At 38.0% G+C, this 19,197-nt stretch overlaps 1 protein-coding gene across 1 annotated transcript in view; it reads left to right on the top strand.

The window, feature by feature from the left end:
- The window catches only part of COL24A1 (collagen type XXIV alpha 1 chain), a 3,617,818-nt gene that overhangs the window by 2,804,892 nt on the left and 793,729 nt on the right, over window positions 1–19,197 (top strand). Inside the window, exons 34-36 of the mRNA XM_044086026.1 lie at window positions 10,659–10,712; window positions 11,032–11,085; window positions 16,981–17,034. Of these exons, the coding sequence (XP_043941961.1) occupies window positions 10,659–10,712; window positions 11,032–11,085; window positions 16,981–17,034 (162 nt within the window). The remainder of the gene's footprint in view (window positions 1–10,658; window positions 10,713–11,031; window positions 11,086–16,980; window positions 17,035–19,197) is intronic.

The raw sequence follows: 19,197 nt of genomic DNA, 5'->3' as shown, positions 1-19,197 counted from the left end.
GTTACTGGCCTCTTTCGAGGGTCTTATGGAGTCTTTATAGGCAAACTCAATCTGAGGATGGGGGATGTGTAGCAGGGGATTATGGGTAGTGGGAGGAGCTAAGAGCTCGGATCTTTTAGCTAGGTAAAGCTGCCGGCTCGGATCCGAGGAAGGATCTGATACCCACAGGTTGCAGAAAATTAAGTTACCTACTCAGATGGAACGTTATGGTGAGTACATAACTTCTTTTTTTTATGTTCACAATATAGTAGAACTGTTTCTTTTATTTGAAGGGAGGTGGAATGTGCTTTCTAAGCAAGAAATGGACAGCCACTCATATTACTGTTTTTAAACATGTGATGGGAAGGAGGGGAATTTAAACCGCAGTGTTTTAAAATGTTTTTATCTGAAGAAGTTGTTTTTTGTAAACAACGAAAAGCATTGTTAAAGCTTAACAAAATTGTTTCCTGCATCTGTGTGGAAAGAGGTCGTGTTTTGGGTGATTTGACTTGCACTGCTTTGGCGCTTTTTGAACTTCTTGCAGAGAATACTGACGTTGACAAATAGGGTCTCTGCAGACCCTCGTGTTTCTCGCTTAGTGCTGCACGTGAACACTTAACAATCATGTTTTTATTAACAATAATATTTTAGAAAAACACAAGCCATCTGGCCTGCCAACCACTCATATTTTCGACTTTGTAAATTTCAGTATCAGTAATATTTTATCTCCTCATCATTCCTTGTAACTACCCATCACAGCCTGGGAAGGTCCGAGCTTACATAAAACAAAATCTCTTTCACATTGTGTACTTTCCTCCCTTCCTGGGCATTCCAAAATCTGTAGATCATAGTGCGTCCCTTAACCCCCATTCAGCAATTTGTGTACCTTCAGTCATCTGTTAATACATTTTACAGCTCAATATTAGAATGCACTTGTGGAATTACAATAAATATCTATGGTTTACATAACTATGCATTTTATATTATGTATCATTTTTAACATAACACTTTTTGGAGGGTTGGGCAGTGTATCTGGTAACCTGGGAACTAGTATATTACAAGGGCTCATCCTAATAATTATCATTATTCTTTTAATTGTTTTAATATTTTCTGTTCTGAAGGCTGTAATCACAAAGTGTTTGATAGCATCTGCACGTGAAATGCCACTCATACCTGATGATAAACGAAAATTCAATCACTGCAAGTGATGAATATTATGATGCTGAAGCATATTTTATCAAATACACAATTATATTTTGAGTTTTCTTAATTTGATAAAATATGCTTCAGCATCATAATATTCATCATTTGCAGTGATTGAATTTTCGTTTATCGTCAGGTATGAGTGGCATTTCACGTGCAGGTGCTATCAAACACTTTGTGATTACAGCCTTCAGAACAGAAAATATTAAAACAATTAAAAGAATAATGATAATTATTAGGATGAGCCCTTGTAATATACTAGTTCCCAGGTTACCAAATACACTGCCCAAACCTCCAAAAAGTGTCCAATATTTGGAAGTGCTGTCCAAATCCTTAGCCCTCTGCTCCATGAGATTGGCCGAATTTTCTTGTTCATCATGATAGCTATTTGTTTAGCTGTTTAGGTTTATTGTGAATATATATTCAGTATTTTCATGTTCTTTTAATATTAATTATTAAATATATTTAAAACGTTTATTGTGGCTGGTCATTTTTAGAAAGTATTAGCCTTTGAGACCACTTATATTTATTTGGTGACACTGTGTGGACCATTCCAGAAGGGCTTGCCATCTTGGTGAACTACTACCATTTGTATTATTATTAATATTACACAGTATAATTGGACACCCTTTAAGTGACTGCGAGTAGCCGATTGTGAAGTGTCTAGTGCCAGTGATAACTACATTATACTCTGGGCAGAAGGGGATAGAGCAGGTACATCCATGCCAGCCTTTCCCAGGTGTAAATGTGTGTGAAAAATCAAATCCCTCAGGGTATGTGTGTCAGCTACTTTGGGCAGGGATATGAAGCACTGGATTTACAGAGAGGGTGCTGGAGGACTTGACTCGGACACTCAGTTGAGGACCTAACCCTACAGCTGTACCTATGGGGAGTCTTATTGGGGATCTGGAGGGAGACAGATATAGAGACATCCAGACCCCAGGCTGAGTGTGTTCCCTGTGTGCTCTTAAGGGAATTTGTAATTGATGCAGAGAGGTCTGCATCAAGAAATACTGAGTGTATCCATTTGTATTCTAAGTGCATGTTCCTCTCCAGTGTCAGTGGTGAGGATTCAGGCTCCTTGACTACTAACCCAGCATGGGCAAGACGCATATTGGTGTCCCGCACATATTGGCAGCAATGGTGGGCATCATACGCATTATTAGAACCCTTCATAAATCCAGCCTGTGGTCTCCAGTTCACCTAAAAATAACTCCTCCTTGACATAATATATCTTCAAGAAAAAAATCATAAAAAAGACCGTGAGTCAGGAAAAACATCTGCATAACTGATTCTAGTCGATGTCCTTATCAGCAGAAGTTCTCTGGAAATACCACATACACTGGGTAAAGACCACATATAAAAAAATGTAGCTCACAGCCTTCTCAGCTATGCTCCATTTTATGACTTAATACAGTCTATGTGAGGGAAATAAAAAGGTAAGGACAAAGCCAAATGTTAACAATCCTAAATAGTTTTATTTTGAGAAGTATAAAGTAAGGTGCTAGGAAAACAGAAATTACATACTTAACAATGCTGGATCTTGGTTATCCCTAGTTTGTTCTTCTCCTCTCCTTTCCAATGATGCATCTGTCCTGTCCTGTAATTCTTAGATTGAGTTTGCATTCTAAATCACCCAAGGAAATAAGAGAAGGATGTACCTGCAGATAGGTGTAGAGGATTCAGTCTAGATTTACAAAATATGATCAGAAATGTAGTGTGACAGTTTGGAAGATGGATGAGTTATCAAGGTAGGCAGACTATGGATAACCAAGATCCAGCATTATGGCAAGTATCTTAGGTTATCCTGTCACTTCTCCTTAACTGATGGGACAGAATCCCACGCTGCTAAACTTCCTGGGTGGCACCATGACTGGATACTTTTGAGTACTATAGCTCCAAGATAAATAAGTCAAGATTATTTGTTTCCTGGGGAAGTGCACTGATCTCAATAGACCATTTGCAGGCACAGCCCAAGTGAATAGGATCACATAATAAATGAAAAACATACTTACAGAGACACAAGAATGCTAAAAATCAAACCTGTATACATATTTGCAGATACAAGAATATGCTACAGCATTTAGTTCAAGAAGCAGTTTACAATGTCAAAGCATGGATGGAAAAATATAATTATACTTAGCAGAGCTTTTTGGATTAATATCATAGGAAGTTACTAGGGTAGCAAATCCGTAGAACCAAACCACGAGTGTCACCAATAAACAAAGGCTCACGACCGAAGAAATTTTCTGGATAGTTTCATCTGAAGTGCTGCGAAGGGTGAGTGGTAGGAAACGAACGCAGTGAACAAAAATTCGAGTAGGCCGTGGCACAAGGTATCCTGGTCCAAGTTACTAGGGTAATGGCCCGAGGCCCCTTACAAGCCTAGCCAAATACCCTTGTTACTATGATCAGCACCTATTGCCCAAGTCCAAGAGGGACACAGGTGGAACCACCAGGGTGAATTTACGGTTACCCATCCAGTCATCCAGATTGTGTTTAAAGAGGGCCAATGAGATACTCTGTTTGATGGGAAGTAGGAGCCTATTCCAAAGGTGTGGTAACCTCTGGGAGACAAATCTGTCCCTCCAGCAGGTTCTACTGATTTAACATACCAGGTTTAGGTCTTTAGAGCAAGTAACCCATGTGCCATTTGACTTGCGGATCTGCAGCATTTCCAATAATGCAGGGTCAGATGTCTCCTTATATGCAAGGGAGAGGCTGCCTCTGAGTATTCTGTATAAAACAGAATAAAGAGACAATGATTTCAGCCAGTCCACATAGGATTGCTGCTGAAAAACTTGAATTTTCTTTGTGAGGAACCTTTGTGATCTCTTCAATTGCTGCAGGTGCTTTGAAAGGTACATGCCAAAAGGGGAGGTGATAACTTCACTTTTTCTTGAGACAATACCCTTACCTATGAGGTGAGCCATATAGAATGCCCTTCTTACCACTCTGGAAACATGGTGATCAAAGGAAAGGTTGCTGTCAACCTGAGTGCCCAGATCTCTCACTACTGGGTGCATACTTAGGATATTGCCATTGATGTTGTAATTTGCAGGAACATTGCTCTTACCGAAATGGATGATGATATATTTTTTTGCATTGAGTTTGAGGCCATGACTTTGGCACCAATCATTTGTTTGCATTAGACCTTCTTGAAAGATGCTGACATTTTCTGGAGATTCTATGACTGCACCCAGTTTGCAGTCATCAGCAAACTTTGTCAGTCATAGTCCCTTGGTTTTAGCTTGTACTTCGGAGAAAAAGATTCCAAATAGTAGAGGTCCCAGGACCAATCCCTGTGAAACACCACTGGTAATGGCTCTGCTGTTAGAGGTGGTTTCCCCTATTTTGACTGTATGGGGTCTATCAGAGTCATAACCCACCTTAAGCTGTAAAGGTTGCTGTCTAGCTGGAAGCATTTGTCAATTATTCCAGAGTGAGGGATAATGACAAATGTCTTGGCCAGGTCTAGGTAGGCTGTATGCACAGATTTCCCCTCATCCAGGGCCCTTATGACTGTCTTGAAGAAGTCCACTAGGTTTACCAAGCATGATCTCCTCTCGACAAATCCAAACTGGGTAGGATCTAGTGGGAGATTACGTATATCTTTGTCGATAAGGTCCATGATAATTCTCTCCATGGCTTTGCAGATATATTAGTCAGGCTAATAGTTTTGTAGTACCAGGGGTCAGTGGAAGCGCCACCTTTGTGCTTAGATGTAGCCATAATAACTGAGATGGCTTATGCTATAGGGATAGCAAAATATTGTTAGAGACAATGCATCTCTCATATTTATTCTACACAAAATTTATATTAACTTACAGTTTCTGCACAAATAAAATGTTAAATGCTTATGTTAAATGCACAGTTGTGTAAACCATAGACACTCATTGTAGTTCTAACTGTTTCACAATTGCATTCTAACATTAAGCTGTAAATTGTATTAACAGATGACTGAAGGTAAAGAAAGTGCTTAAAGGGGTTAAGGGATGTACTATGGTCTACAGAGGAAGGGACGAAAGTACAGAATGTGAAAGAGATTTTGTTTTGTGAGCTCGGACTTTCCCATGCTGGGATAGGGAGTTACAAGAAATGATGGGGAGATAAAATGTTACTGTTACTAAAATTTACAAGGTCAAAAAATAAGTATGGCTGCCAGGCCAGGTGGCTTGTTTTTTTTCTAAAACATTATTGTTACTAAAAACATGATTAAGTGCAATAAAAACATGATTAAGTGCGAGAAGCACAAGGGTCTGCAGAGAACCTATTTGTCAGCGTCAGTATTCTGCATGCATGATACTGATAAGAAAAGGAAATAAGAAACTGTGCATTTTTGCTGCTTAGTGAGATTGATTTGAAAACATTGTGAAAGTAGTCTCCCAGCACTGACGTATGTGGATTTAAATAAAAAGAAAATGTTTTGCACATCCTTGAAGAGTTATTCTTGACTCAAGACTAAGGTAATTAATGTTTTTTATGTATATTTTAAACTGCACTTTAATATTTTGGTGCTGTGCTTGAAATTTGAACTTTCATCTTACTGCGGAATACTGTGGAATAAATTATAAGGGTCTAGCACAAAAAGTTCTTCTGTGAATTCCACTCTGTTTTGTATGGTGATGGTCAGAGATCGGACACTTAACTATTCAGGGTGTGCAAACATATTAGGCTAGAGATGGAAAAACGACTTTGGGAAAAATGTTTTTTGCTTTCTTTCTTTCCTCACTCTTTTAGAAAACTGCAGTTCAAAGTAATACTGGCAATGTATTTATTGTGTTGTTAAATGAATGACTTTGCTTTTAAGCATATACTGTGTACTGTTTTGTTGAATGACTGACTTTGCTTTTAAGTATATAATGTGTACTATTTTGTTCAATGACTGACCTTAGTTTTAAGTATAAACTGTGCACTATTTTGCTGAATGGCTGACTTTGCTTTTAAGTATATAATGTGTATTGTTTGGTTAAATGACTGACTTTGATTTTAAGTATATAATGTGTACTAGTTATAGTTGAACAACAGAGGACAAGAAATATATATATAAACAACAAAGACCAACAGTGAGTCCCAGCTCTACCTTCCAATAAAAATTTATTTCGTTGTACAAATCCTTTCTCTAGCGCCTCGGCCAACAGCCTTTACAGAGTAAAACAGTAAAACTCATAAAACACTTGCAATATATACAAAAAACAAGTAATTAATCAATTATATAATTAAACAATCAAATTACATGCACTGAATATATTTAAAGTCATAGTCTTAAACAAGACATTGCCAGTTGCATTCCTTATTCATTCCATATGGTTGCAAAGTCCCAAATTTCATAATCAGAATGCATTCCTTTTGTCTTAACATATTTTTTTGCCTATCTACATCATTATAGTATAATGGAACATGTTCCAAAATAGACACTTTTATATTTTCAATATTTCCATGATGTACAGAATTAAAATGCTCAGCAATAGGACTAGTGATTTTATTATTTTTAACATCTCTAATATGTTCTTTAATCCTGTCTGCTAACATTCTTTTTGTTTCCCCAATATAATATTTATTGCAATCACAAAATATAACATAAACAACACCCTTGCTCATACACGTATATTTAGCTCTTGTAGTGAAGGTTTTACCATTTATTTTATTCACCTCATTCACAACATATTTACATATAGAGCACTTTCCACAAGGGAATGTTCCCAAATTTTGCACAATATTTAATCCACTAATACAGGGCTTTTTATAAATGCTATGTACCAAAAAATCCTGTATGCTTTTACCTTTTTTATATGATGTCATTAATTTTATATTTTTTAATTATGTTACATCTTTCTTAATGAAATTCCAATATTCCATGATCATTTTGTTACTAATTATAGAAAAATTAGTGTACTTTGTAACAAAAAACATTCTCTCCTGGTCAGTGTTATATTTGTTATTGCCTTCATAATCATTCTGTCTAGTAGTGCCTTACACTGTCAGCTATCCCCTATGGTGAATTTCTCAGAATAAAAAGACTTAATTCTGATATTAATATGGCTTATAGTGAGGCATATAAAGTGGCCAAGATATTTAAAGCTAGAGGATATAACCCAGATAATGTAGAAAATAGCTTATATAGAGCTTTCAAACATACTAAATATACGTGTATGAGCAAGGGTGTTGTTTATGTTATATTTTGTGATTGCAATAAATATTATATTGGGGAAACAAAAAGAATGTTAGCAGACAGGATTAAAGAACATATTAGAGATGTTAAAAATAATAAAATCACTAGTCCTATTGCTGAGCATTTTAATTCTGTACATCATGGAAATATTGAAAATATAAAAGTGTCTATTTTGGAACATGTTCCATTATACTATAATGATGTAGATAGGCAAAAAAATATGTTAAGACAAAAGGAATGCATTCTGATTATGAAATTTGGGACTTTGCAACCATATGGAATGAATAAGGAATGCAACTGGCAATGTCTTGTTTAAGACTATGACTTTAAATATATTCAGTGCATGTAATTTGATTGTTTAATTATATAATTGATTAATTACTTGTTTTTTGTATATATTGCAAGTGTTTTATGAGTTTTACTGTTTTACTCTGTAAAGGCTGTTGGCCGAGGCGCTAGAGAAAGGATTTGTACAACGAAATAAATTTTTATTGGAAGGTAGAGCTGGGACTCACTGTTGGTCTTTGTTGTTTATATATATAATGTGTACTGTTTTGCTGAATGAATGACTTTGCTTTTTAAGTATATGATGTTCCTGTTTGTTGAATGACCAAGTTGCTTGTTAGGTAGGTGGTACCTGCTGCCTTGTGGAATGACAGAAACCTGCTTATTCGTTGTATGTAAAAGTAATAGTGGGTGGTTCCCACAAGAAATAACAAAAAGTTTATTATTATATATAAAATAAATAAATAATAAACACAAGGAGATGCCTTGTGTCGAGGGAGGAATCCTGAAGATTATAGTGGGCGGATCCCACAGGAACTAAGGACAAGGTTACGATCATATAACAAAAAGACAATTTAACACATGGAGGTGCCTTGTGTTGAGAGTGGTACCCTCATGGTTACAGTGGGCAGATCCCACAGCAACTAAGGACAAACTGGTATATAGTAAAACAAAAAAAGACAACAAAAAATTAAAAAAAAAAAAAAAGAGAGAGAATTTATCACAAGGAGGCACCTTGTGTCAAAGACAGTACCCTCAGGACAAAAAGGTAAGAGGCATGACTTTGTTTTGCGCCACTTTAATGTACAACTGATGTCTGTGTTGTTGTGTGATGTATGACTGCAGAGAAAGAAGGAAAGAGAAAAGTTAAAAGTAGAGTTACTTCAAATTCATGAGCCTACATTATTCTGGGACATAACATCCAATCCAAGTATGACTGTGGGAAAGTACCCTCAGAGAGTCTGAAAGACTGGTAAGTTCTGGAAACAGTACCTATCCGCCCTGTTAACACGATCGCAGTGCTGGAGCTGTAACTTTTGAGCTTTTGATGGGATGAAAGTAAGAGGATGCTGTGGGAAAAGGCTGATCAAAACCTCTCCTCTATAAACTTTGCAAAATCGAACAAACTCTCAAAAAAACAAATAAGCGAAACGATAGCTGATGCTTCCTAAAACAGAAATTTATTAAACGTTAAAAATGGTAAAGCGCTTTTCATCTACGCAATAGCAGACTTCATCAGACCACCATTTAATACAGAGAATCCTTTAAATACTAGTGTACACCAGCAGTTACCGCCCCCAATCACAACTTCAGAAGGAAGTGATGTAAGCATACTATTAGTACCGAAAATTGTTAAACATACATTATGCTAAAAATATGTAATTTTTGACATATACATATAAAAATGAATATAAAACCTATGCTTATTAAAAGTGAAGTTAATTATTAATTATTAGTTTATCTACTCAAAGCTTTTAACCTTAAAAGGCTGTTAATGGAATGTTAATGGAAAGCTGAATTAAGATGGCAATTATTATTACAATCGTACTATAAACCAGGTCTTAATAAACAATGTGCCATTAACAGTCTTTTAAGGTTAAAAGCTTTGAGTAGATGAACTAATAACTAAGTAGCTGACACACATACCGGAGGGATTTGATTTTTCACACACACTTACACCTCGGTAAGGCTGGCACGGATGTACCTGCTCTATCCCCTTCTGCCCAGAGTATAATGTAGTTATCACTGGCACCAGACACTTCACAATCAGCCCCTTAAAAGGTGTCCAATTATACTGTGCAATATTAATAATAATACAAATGGTAGTAGTTCACCAAGATGGCAAGCACTTCTGGAATGGCCCACACAGTGTCACCAAATAAATATAAGTGATCTCAAAGTCTAATACTTTCTAAAAAGGATCAGCCACAATAAACGTTTTAAATATATTTAATAATTAATATTAAAAGAACATGAAAATACTGAATATATATTCACAGTAAACCACAGAGTTTAGTTCACAGGAAATATTGAAAAGAACATTGATGGACAGACTCATACAAATAAAGAAAAACAATCTCTAAATTAAGCTTCACTGTATTCCTGACTGAATCTAAAAGAATTATACTTCTTCTTCTTCTTTCGGCTTTTCCTGGTTAGGGGTTGCCACAGCGTATCACTTGTCCGCTCATGATACTGCTCCGTAGTAACTTACGTGGGCAAGACGAGATGAAATATGTGAGCAGTCTTTCTTGTTAGGCTCCCAAACAGAATACCCTATATTTTGAGATTACTCCCTGTAAAGTATAATGTCTAAGATGCCTTGCAGAATGACTTCATCTGGTCACCTGACTCTAGGTTCCCACGATATCTCCTTTTGAAGTTTGAGATAGAAATTGACCATAGATGGCCGCAGTACTCATCCAAATGTTTATGGCAGTGCCTGGAACGTCCCTCTTTTTCACTGAGCTAATGAACAAAGGCTCTATCCCAGACCCATCATCTCCAGTCCTACTCAGCACTGTGGGGTGACATTTAGTGATTTAACAGCTCATTTACATGTCCCTTATTTTTATAAACCAGCTAGTTAGCCATTGTTGTGCCAGTGTCCTCTATTAAAACATATACATTCAATTCAGATACCATAATACATGTACATTTCTCTACATTTCATCAGGGTGCACTAATACATTTTAACACAAATAACACAAACAGAGCTCACAAATACATTTTCAGCACACACATGTGTACAGATCAGTTTGATATACTAATCACATGTAATTATTTAAAAAATTACAGCTAGTTGTGCTGGGCACAAGTCCTACTTCTCCCTGGCATGGCTGGCAGTACCTCCTGTCATCACAACCTGAATCCATGTTTTAATGTAATTGTGCTATACATTTTAAACCAGAAATAATCTTTAAATTGTATAAGATTAAAGGTATTTTACTAATGTTATAGAACAGAAGTATGTCCCTTTTGTACTGACTACCTTGTATATCTGTTGTTCTTTGTATAGGGTCCTCCAGGTCCTGAAGGTGACCATGGTCCACAGGGAGAACCAGGCTTTAAGGTATGTTTTGTAAATGCTTTTCATCAGCTACCCTTGACTGTAATCTAGTCCTTCCAGATACAAAGTTCTTGGCAGTAACGTTCCACATTGACATGTCAAGCAGAGGTTCTAGTAAATGAATCGCCTAGGATTTTAACTTAACATATTTAAAACTGAATATTTGGCCTTAATATCTTAAGTTGATATGATATCTAGGGCTGATAGCCTGTAACATAAAAGTAAGGTACAGTGTATATTTCTTATATCCTGATCGTAATACATTGGCAGTTCAGAACACACCACTGAATTTCTAAAGGTAGTTTTTGATGGTTTATTCCAGGGAGACATTGGACCAACTGGAGCTGTTGGAGAACCTGGACCACAAGGCCCAAGGGTAAGCCATTATAGCACCTAATCTGTAAATATATAGCCTTTTCTAAGACATTATACTCAAGCGTTTTTCATCTTCACTCCTACACAAGTAGTAAAATAATTTCTACAACACTAAAATATATAAGGATGAATTCTGTGAACTGAACTAATGTTCTATGTATATTTGTTCTATGTATATTTTTTTCTGAAAAGAAATATTTAGGGTACAGAAATGGGGCCTGAATGGGTGGGCAGAGGGCTGTGTTGCACATCTAACCATCTAGTTGGTGTGCCAGTAGAAGAAACATTTTTTTTTTTTTTTGCTGTTCAGTGGAATAGCTGGAGGAGGGGGCATGGATATGTGAATATGTATATCCACATTTCATTAAGCATGCACTTAATGTAATAAAGTGCTTTTTTGCTCTTCACTTGAAGAGCTGAGGGGTGGGGCACTGGTTCATAGTACAAACACAAGGCAGTGGTTGACCCAGATAAGCTTCTGGGTGTGAAAAAGTATTTTCAGAGTTCCATGGAAATTTAGTCTCTTTCCTTCCCCCGTCTGTCCTTCCTGTTCAGAATGACCCCTTCGCATCTCCCTGATATGCTGCTGTGCACCAGTGTCTTGTTCTCTACCTCTGTTCTGGGTCCATGTAAAAAGAAGTGTAGATTTTCTGTCTTTTATAGTCCTTCCCATCCATCTCACACAGTTTTGTTGTAGCTCCCCTTTGTATTCTTTACAGCATCCTGATGTCCTTTTTATGTAATTTTCAGAACCATATGCACTACTTAAGTGGTCATTTGTATATATTCCATGGGCCTCCACTACAGGAAATTCAAGGTATTATAGTGAACAATCTAGCTTGGGCTAGGTCTTTCTTGCTGTTTTTACTCAATGGTTTGTCTGTATGATCTTTTTTTCTTCAGTTTTGGTTGGGAGGAAGACCTATATAAAATGAGTTAGTTGTAGAGTATTAAGTGAAAGTGTAGTAGAACTGTATAAAGTGAAAGTTTAGCTCTTTTGGTTGATTCTAAGTTAATGAGTATTGGAGTGGCATAGAGATGTGCTTGGAGAAGTTAGATTGATGCTATGTTTTCTCTTGCATTATCTGTCAAATATGTTTTTTATAGAGAGACAATTTTTTTTTTCTTATAGCTTGATTTAGACAGTCGTCAAATTTCATGTTTTCATCTATGATTATTCCTAGTAGTTTGGTGTGGTTTACCAGTTCTGTTTTTGTACGGTCTGATGATGTGAAGGTGAAAAATAATTTTTGTGCAGAGTGCTGTTTTGGGGTAAGCTGAATTAGTGTTCTTTTTTAGGGTTTTATATTAACTGATTTTTAGACAGGCAGTTTTCTATGAATGTAAAAGAGGATTGGGTTTTAGCCTGGAGTTTTTCCAAGGGAGGTACAGAGCAAATTAAGGTGGAGTCATTAGCGTACTGGACTATAGTGACATGCTTATTTGTTGTGTGTAGGTCTTTAATAAAAATACTAAAGAACAGAGGTATAAGGATTGATATTTTGGGAATGTCTACAGATCCATTCCAGACCCATGGTTAATGTAGCCAGCATCGTTGCAAGAGAGGTGTATTGTTTTAATGTTTGCTTCTATGAAAAGAAATGTGAGACATTAGCATTTCTGAAGTGTTTCTTATTTGGGATGCGTGATGTTGCTAATTTATTGCATGGCTCAGTAGTTTTTGCCTAAAATGGAATGTTTAGTATAATATAATGAATTTTAAAAAGTGTTCTTACTTTGCATAAATTATCATGTCAGGTAATTGTCGAAGACTGACCTCCTGCGCACTTTATGTTTTGGAACTGTCATGCTATTGGCTGATGCTGTGTGGCTGTGTATTATGCACATATGGAAAGAAAAAGGCAGCTTACACAAAAAAATCATGGTTAAAGAAGCCAGGAAGGTATACTATATAGCATCAAAAGCAGTATAGCTGATGGGGGCCCCCACTTCAGCTGTGGATGCCAGGCAGCCGCGAAAATTATTTATTTATTTGACATTTGTTGACAGGGTTAGTCCATCTGAGCTTATGCCCTTTTTCATAGGAGGCCCTTGGAGAAAATCTTCAAAGTGAATGATTATGCAAAAATTAAAAAAAAAATAGATTTAAAGGACAAGTAGTACAAGTAAAATATTTGTGGTACAGAAGTAAAAAAAAAATACATACGCTTACAAAAATTATATAAGAAGAAAAAAAGGAAAACTCCTTTGACTATATTATACAGGCAGGATGTTCGAAGTACAGAATAACAAATTTGAATACACATACAAAAATGTGTATATATTACAAAGGTTATTAGGTAGCATAATATTTTGCAAGAAGAGAAGTTGTTAAATTACCCCTATTACAATTCACCACTAACTTCAAGAAATTAGTCTCTAAAAGCTGTTTTTATATTTTCTTTTTGGTTTAACCAGGTGCATCTAAACCAACTCTACCAAAGCAATATGCAGTTTTATGGAACCAGGCCTTACCAGTTGGGCAGAAATTTCCAGTTGTAGGAAGAATAACTTTCTCTGGAGGAGCCCTAGAGGATACCCCCCCTCACACACACACTCTTGACAATTAAGTATATTTCTGAATCATTCAGAGAAGGGACTGTACGAAAGAGGATACTAGCAAGAACAAAAGGTAGCAGAGACAATTCTTCAGCAGTTTCCTACTTCTTTTCAGACAATGACAAGATTGGAGAGACTAGTGAGACAGAGAACCTTGAACACAAACAGACATCCACAACTGGAATTAAACAGAGCTTTCACGTCCAACTGAACACAAAAGTGCAGGGTTAAGATAGAGACAGATATCTGAGAATTTGCATAGGGAACAGAGGCAGGAGCAAAGGGGAAAGCAAAAGGTGGGCAAGGTGTTTAACCAGGTGTCAGCACTGTGACTAAGAGACCTTTGCAAGTATCGGGATGTTTGTCTTATAAGAAAATAGATGCATTGGAGAGGGTGAGTAGTGGAACTAAGGGGACATTAAGAGAACTGATAGATTGTTTTAGTCACCTACAGGAAGAATGGGGCTAGGAGGAATGGTAGAACAGGAGATCATCAGTGTCTGGTACTCAAGCAGAAAGCAACAGTTATGGAGTGAATGAGAGGAAGTAGGTAGAACTTGTTAGGATGAGGGGCCAGAGGAGAAACGTCTGGTAGTGATGAAGGGGAGTAGAAAGAGATAAGGGGACAGGAGAGAGAGAGAGTAGCTGGGAAAAGGGTACAGGAAGACCAAGCTGTGAGTTCTGGAGATACAGGTCTAAAAGAAGAAAAGTAGCACACTGGTCAAAATTAATGTCTGAAAAAATTGAGGCCAGCATGAGTAGAATGACTGATGAGAAGGAAGAAGTGGATAGTAAGAGGAAAAGAGAGAAGAATTAATAAAGGTCATATTAGAAAAATGACATGGAGACACCCAGGGAAGTGGGAAGCAGACAGAAGTTTTGGACATAGCAACATGCCAGTGCAGAAGGGAGGGGAAAGAGACTTGGTAGAACAGTGGGCGAAAATGCTAGGCAGAAAGGGTGAATAGAGAAGTGGGCCAGTAGTAGCAATTTAGAAGGTACAGGGGACAGAATAACTACACTGGAAGTGTATGGATGTGTACTGGTGATTAGGTAGTCAATTGCTAAAGACCTTTAATTGGGAAGGAATGTCAAAGTACTGTGGTTATAAGGATAGTGCCAGAGCTAAGGTTAGGGAAGGTGTGTTAGGAGGTAACTGCAGTGGTCACAAGCAGTATTGGGCACCCTGACTGTCACAGTGCATGTAGATGCAAATGAAGTGTTTGTTGGGACTTCTAATTGAGGCAGAAATGAGTAGAGAGGAAGCTGACATACATATTGGGTTGTGGTTCAAAGTGGTATTCTCAGTGGTATTACCCTTGCTGACAGCCAACCAAATAAGGATGGAATGCAAAGATTTGGCTGTAGGAATGGATAAGGGATCAGGAATATCGAGCAGTGGGAAATGGAAATATACTCCCTTCACACACAGACACACACACACACACACACACACACACACACACACACACACACACACACACACACACACACACACACACACACACACACACACACACACACACACACACACACACACACACACACACACACACACACACACAAATATATGCCAGACACAACATCATCATTCTGGAGTACACATCATAACTGATATCCAGGCCATAAATATATGTTTGTAAGATGTCCGGCAAGAAAAGGTGGAAGAACATGAACCTGAAATTAGGAAAGATAATAGGGGTGAAAGGAAATGAACAGGAAAGAAGTAAAGAATTATACTTTGCAATGAGAGAAGTTTAGGTAGAAGATAGTGGGGGAACTGCAGATATTGCAGCCACTCTTGGGGCTTAGAAGGCATCATAGAAACATGGGTAAATGAATGTGAAGTTGTGATATGACAATATGTTGCTACAAGGTTTACTTGCTGGATCAGCTGCTCAAGTCTGGGAAAGGAGTGACATAGTGCATAAGAGAAAGAATTGACTGAGACCAGAGGGCAAAGTGAAGATAGATAGGACAGAGAAAGGCAAAAGAAGATAAACAAGCCACAGTGAGCACATCAGAAAAAGAGAGGAGAGTGAAAGATGGTGTTTAGGTCATATTGCTTGACAGCTGGGTAAACTAAGGGAGAGGTATGGAAGGTTGTCAGAAAGAATAAAGACCTGGAGTACAAGAGAAACATGCTGTCTATGAGATGCTTGAATCTGCTAGGAGCAGTTTGCTGCAATCCTAGATTTAGATTAGAAAGAGGGAATGAACTGATGTGTGTATACTGTGAAGTCACACAAACTATTCAAAACTGCACTAGAAACAAGATCGTTGTTGTAGAGCTTAGCTGGGCAGAAGTTGTTAAGAGAGTAAAGGTAGGGGAACCACCATTTAACCAAGCATGTGTAGTGGTGTTTTTTACTTTAGTGGTACAGCATTTGACCCACATACCAAGAAGCAAGTGTAGGATTATACAGAGCTAGAGTACGGATAACTGAGTATGTGGGCCAAAAAAACATCAGTCACCATTGCATGTTGAACATCAGGAAAGAACTGTTAGGTAGCAGATAGAAAAGCACCTGAATGCTTGAAATACCATTGATGATGGTCTCAGTAATTTTCTGACCCTTCTTTATGCCAAAGGGGGGGGGGGCATATAGTGCCATCAATGCTGATGCGGTTAAAGGCTTATGGTGTGCTGGAGCAGCATCTGGAATAGATACATTAAAGTTTGTGGGCCCCAGAAGATAAAATACTCAGCAGTGAGATACTAAGGAGTTAGAAACACCTAGATACAGAATTTTAGGGCAGTTAATGATGAATGAAACAAAGATGAGAAATATATACAAGGATGGAGATGCTCAAAGGTAGTTTTGCACCACCATATGTGAGTGCACTACATTCCTGTTATTTTCTGTTTATGGGGTGGGTAACTCAACACTTGGAGAGATGTAATGTGTTATTCTTTTTCAGAATTTATCTCTGCATTAATCCTAAAACCGAAGCTGAGCTAACCATTACCAACACAATATCTGTTCAGTACATAAGAGATTCTAATACAATTCTGATGGTGTATAAAACAAAGCTTGCGTATCTTCTTGAAAGTGAATTTCAGTTTCTGCAAATAAATGAAAAGTAAAGATAGATAAGCAGTTAATCAGATGAAAGTAAATGTTTTAGTTACCATAATGATAAAAGTAATAAAGTAATAATAATAACAAAAGCCAGACAAAAACTCTTATTGGAAATGTATTGTTTACTATCATTGTGTTTTTGTTATTATATTTATTTTTATTTTACCACTTACTGTAACATGTGCCCATCATGTTTGAATTATAATATTAAAAGTAAAATTTTTAGAATTATTTTTTTTTCTTCTGCATACTAGGGAGAGCCAGGACCAGTAGGTGAAGAAGGCCCTCAAGGAAAAGATGGACCAAAGGTATTGTTTAATTAGTTTTACCCACTAACATATTTCTGCATAACAGTATTGTAATTCTCATGCCCCTGGAATATTGTTTTGTTGTTTAATATTGTTGCTGTGTAGAGCATGTGTATTAGACTACTGATGTTCATCGTGTTTCACTGTTGCAGTCATGACTGTAGGGTTCTCCCCTGCCGGCAGGCAGCCCTCGGTCGGCCAGAATCCCAAAGTCTGGGTCCGGCGTCGGCTGTTCAACCATGCTCCCTGATGTCAGAGCGCCAGGAGTATAAAGCTGTCAGCCGACGCCATTTTCTCCAGTCTTTCTTGCTGTGCGGTGATAGCAGTTCGCAAGTGCCGGTCGGCTGACTCCTGACGATTTTTTCTGATATACTTCAGTCCGAAGATTTTCTTCTCCACTCAAAGCTAAGTACCCCGTTGGGGAAACATTTTTCTTGCTCCACTCCGATGTCAGAAAAAGTTAATAATTGTATTTCATGTGGGAAGCAAATACCTCATAAGGATTTTCATTCTTACTGTATTCCTTGCTTAGGCCCTGACCACGACGTAGCTAGTTGTCGGTTTTGTGCTAGATTCAATCAACGTACAATTAAGCGAAGGTACGATTTTGCTTTTCATTACTTCGGTAGGCGCTTTAACTACAAAATGTCGTCGGATACGGTTCCGGCTACCGGAGTTCACAAACGTCGCAAGGATAAAGACAGGCCTCCGAGGTCCAAATCTGTTGATAGCGCACAAGCGGAGCCAGCTTCAGGTTCGGCCGTCGTCAGTGAGGTGCTTTTGCAGCCCCTGTTGTCGGCCATTTCAGAACCGATGGCCGAAACGGACTCTCATGAGGAGCCAACCAGGCTTTTAAATATTTCTGTTGCAGGGCCTTCGGACAATGCTCCTTTGGATGGGTCTGGAGCCGCTGTGCAGGTACCGGCTTCCAAAGGGGTTTTCAGGCCTATTCAGCTTCTAATAAAGGCAAAGCCAAAGACAAAGGCAAAGACTCCTTCTAAATCAAAGACTACAACACAGGCCGTCTCTGAACCGGCTCCCAAGTCACAGAAACAGTTACTCATGATGGCAGAGGATTTACTTAGTATGATTAGGGGCTCAGATCCCCCTCCAGATAAAAGGCCAAGGCAGGATGTTTATTATGATTCCTCTGATCAGGCTTCTGTTTCCTCAGTTTCTTCTTCTGATCAGGAATATTCTTTCCCTCCTTATGAGGATTCTGATGCTGAAGATTCCATTCCTTCAGCTTCTCCCCCTGAGGATTTCTCTTTTGGGGAAGCTTTGCATGAAATGAGGGAACATTTCCACTGGGAAGGACAGGAGTATTCGGAATCTAAGAAAAGACTGAGGGATTTTCTTCTTCTTCCCCAACATAGACCCCTGGCTATTCCTCCTATTTTGGATATTGTGGATGATGCCTTTTCAGAGGCTAACTTAACCCCTGACTCCTTTCCTCCTGCTCCTGTTAAGCCTGATAGATATTACAGGGTTCCTGATTCCCATCAGTTTTTATACAAGAACCCTTCTGCTGACCCTGAAACCATTTCTCAGGGTCCTAAGGGAGTTAAGGCCGCTTCTGCCAAAAATCCCATTCCTACTGAAAAGGATTCTCGATCCTTAGAACGATGGGGCAAAAAGGTGTACACTTCTGCTACTTTGTCCATTAGGGCTTTACACTGTCAGTTTCATATGCTAAAATACCAGCAATTTTTCTTGTCTGTTTTAAAATAAAAGCTTACTTCCATTTCTGCCTGAGCAGATGATAAGGAATTACATGACTTATTGCATGCCACTGAACAAGTTGGGAAGCATGGTTTACACTGTGGATTTGATGCCTTGGAGGCTCTTGTAGGGCTGCGGCCTCTGGCACAGTCATTAGAAGGCATGCATGGCTAAAGGAACAAAATTTGCCTGAACAAGTAAAGGCTAAATTATTGGATGCTCCTGTTCAGCATAATGTTTTGTTTGGATCTAAAGCTGAAGAGGTGATTAAAAAGATGGAGGATAAGGCGAAATCCATGCAAACAGTTAAAGATTTCTTACAAGTACAGCCACCTAGATTTAGCAGGAATTGTCCTTCAAAAAATTGGTCCTTTCCCACTTCAGACAGGCCTCAGAGGGGTAGATATAGACGCTCCAAAGGAAGGCCTCAAACACAAGCTT

This window comes from Protopterus annectens, chromosome 10.part0 (assembly GCF_019279795.1).
Source record: "Protopterus annectens isolate FY-2018-M chromosome 10.part0, PAN1.0, whole genome shotgun sequence".
Lineage (NCBI taxonomy): Eukaryota > Metazoa > Chordata > Ceratodontiformes > Protopteridae > Protopterus > Protopterus annectens.
This window is presented reverse-complemented; position numbering and strand designations above follow the sequence as displayed.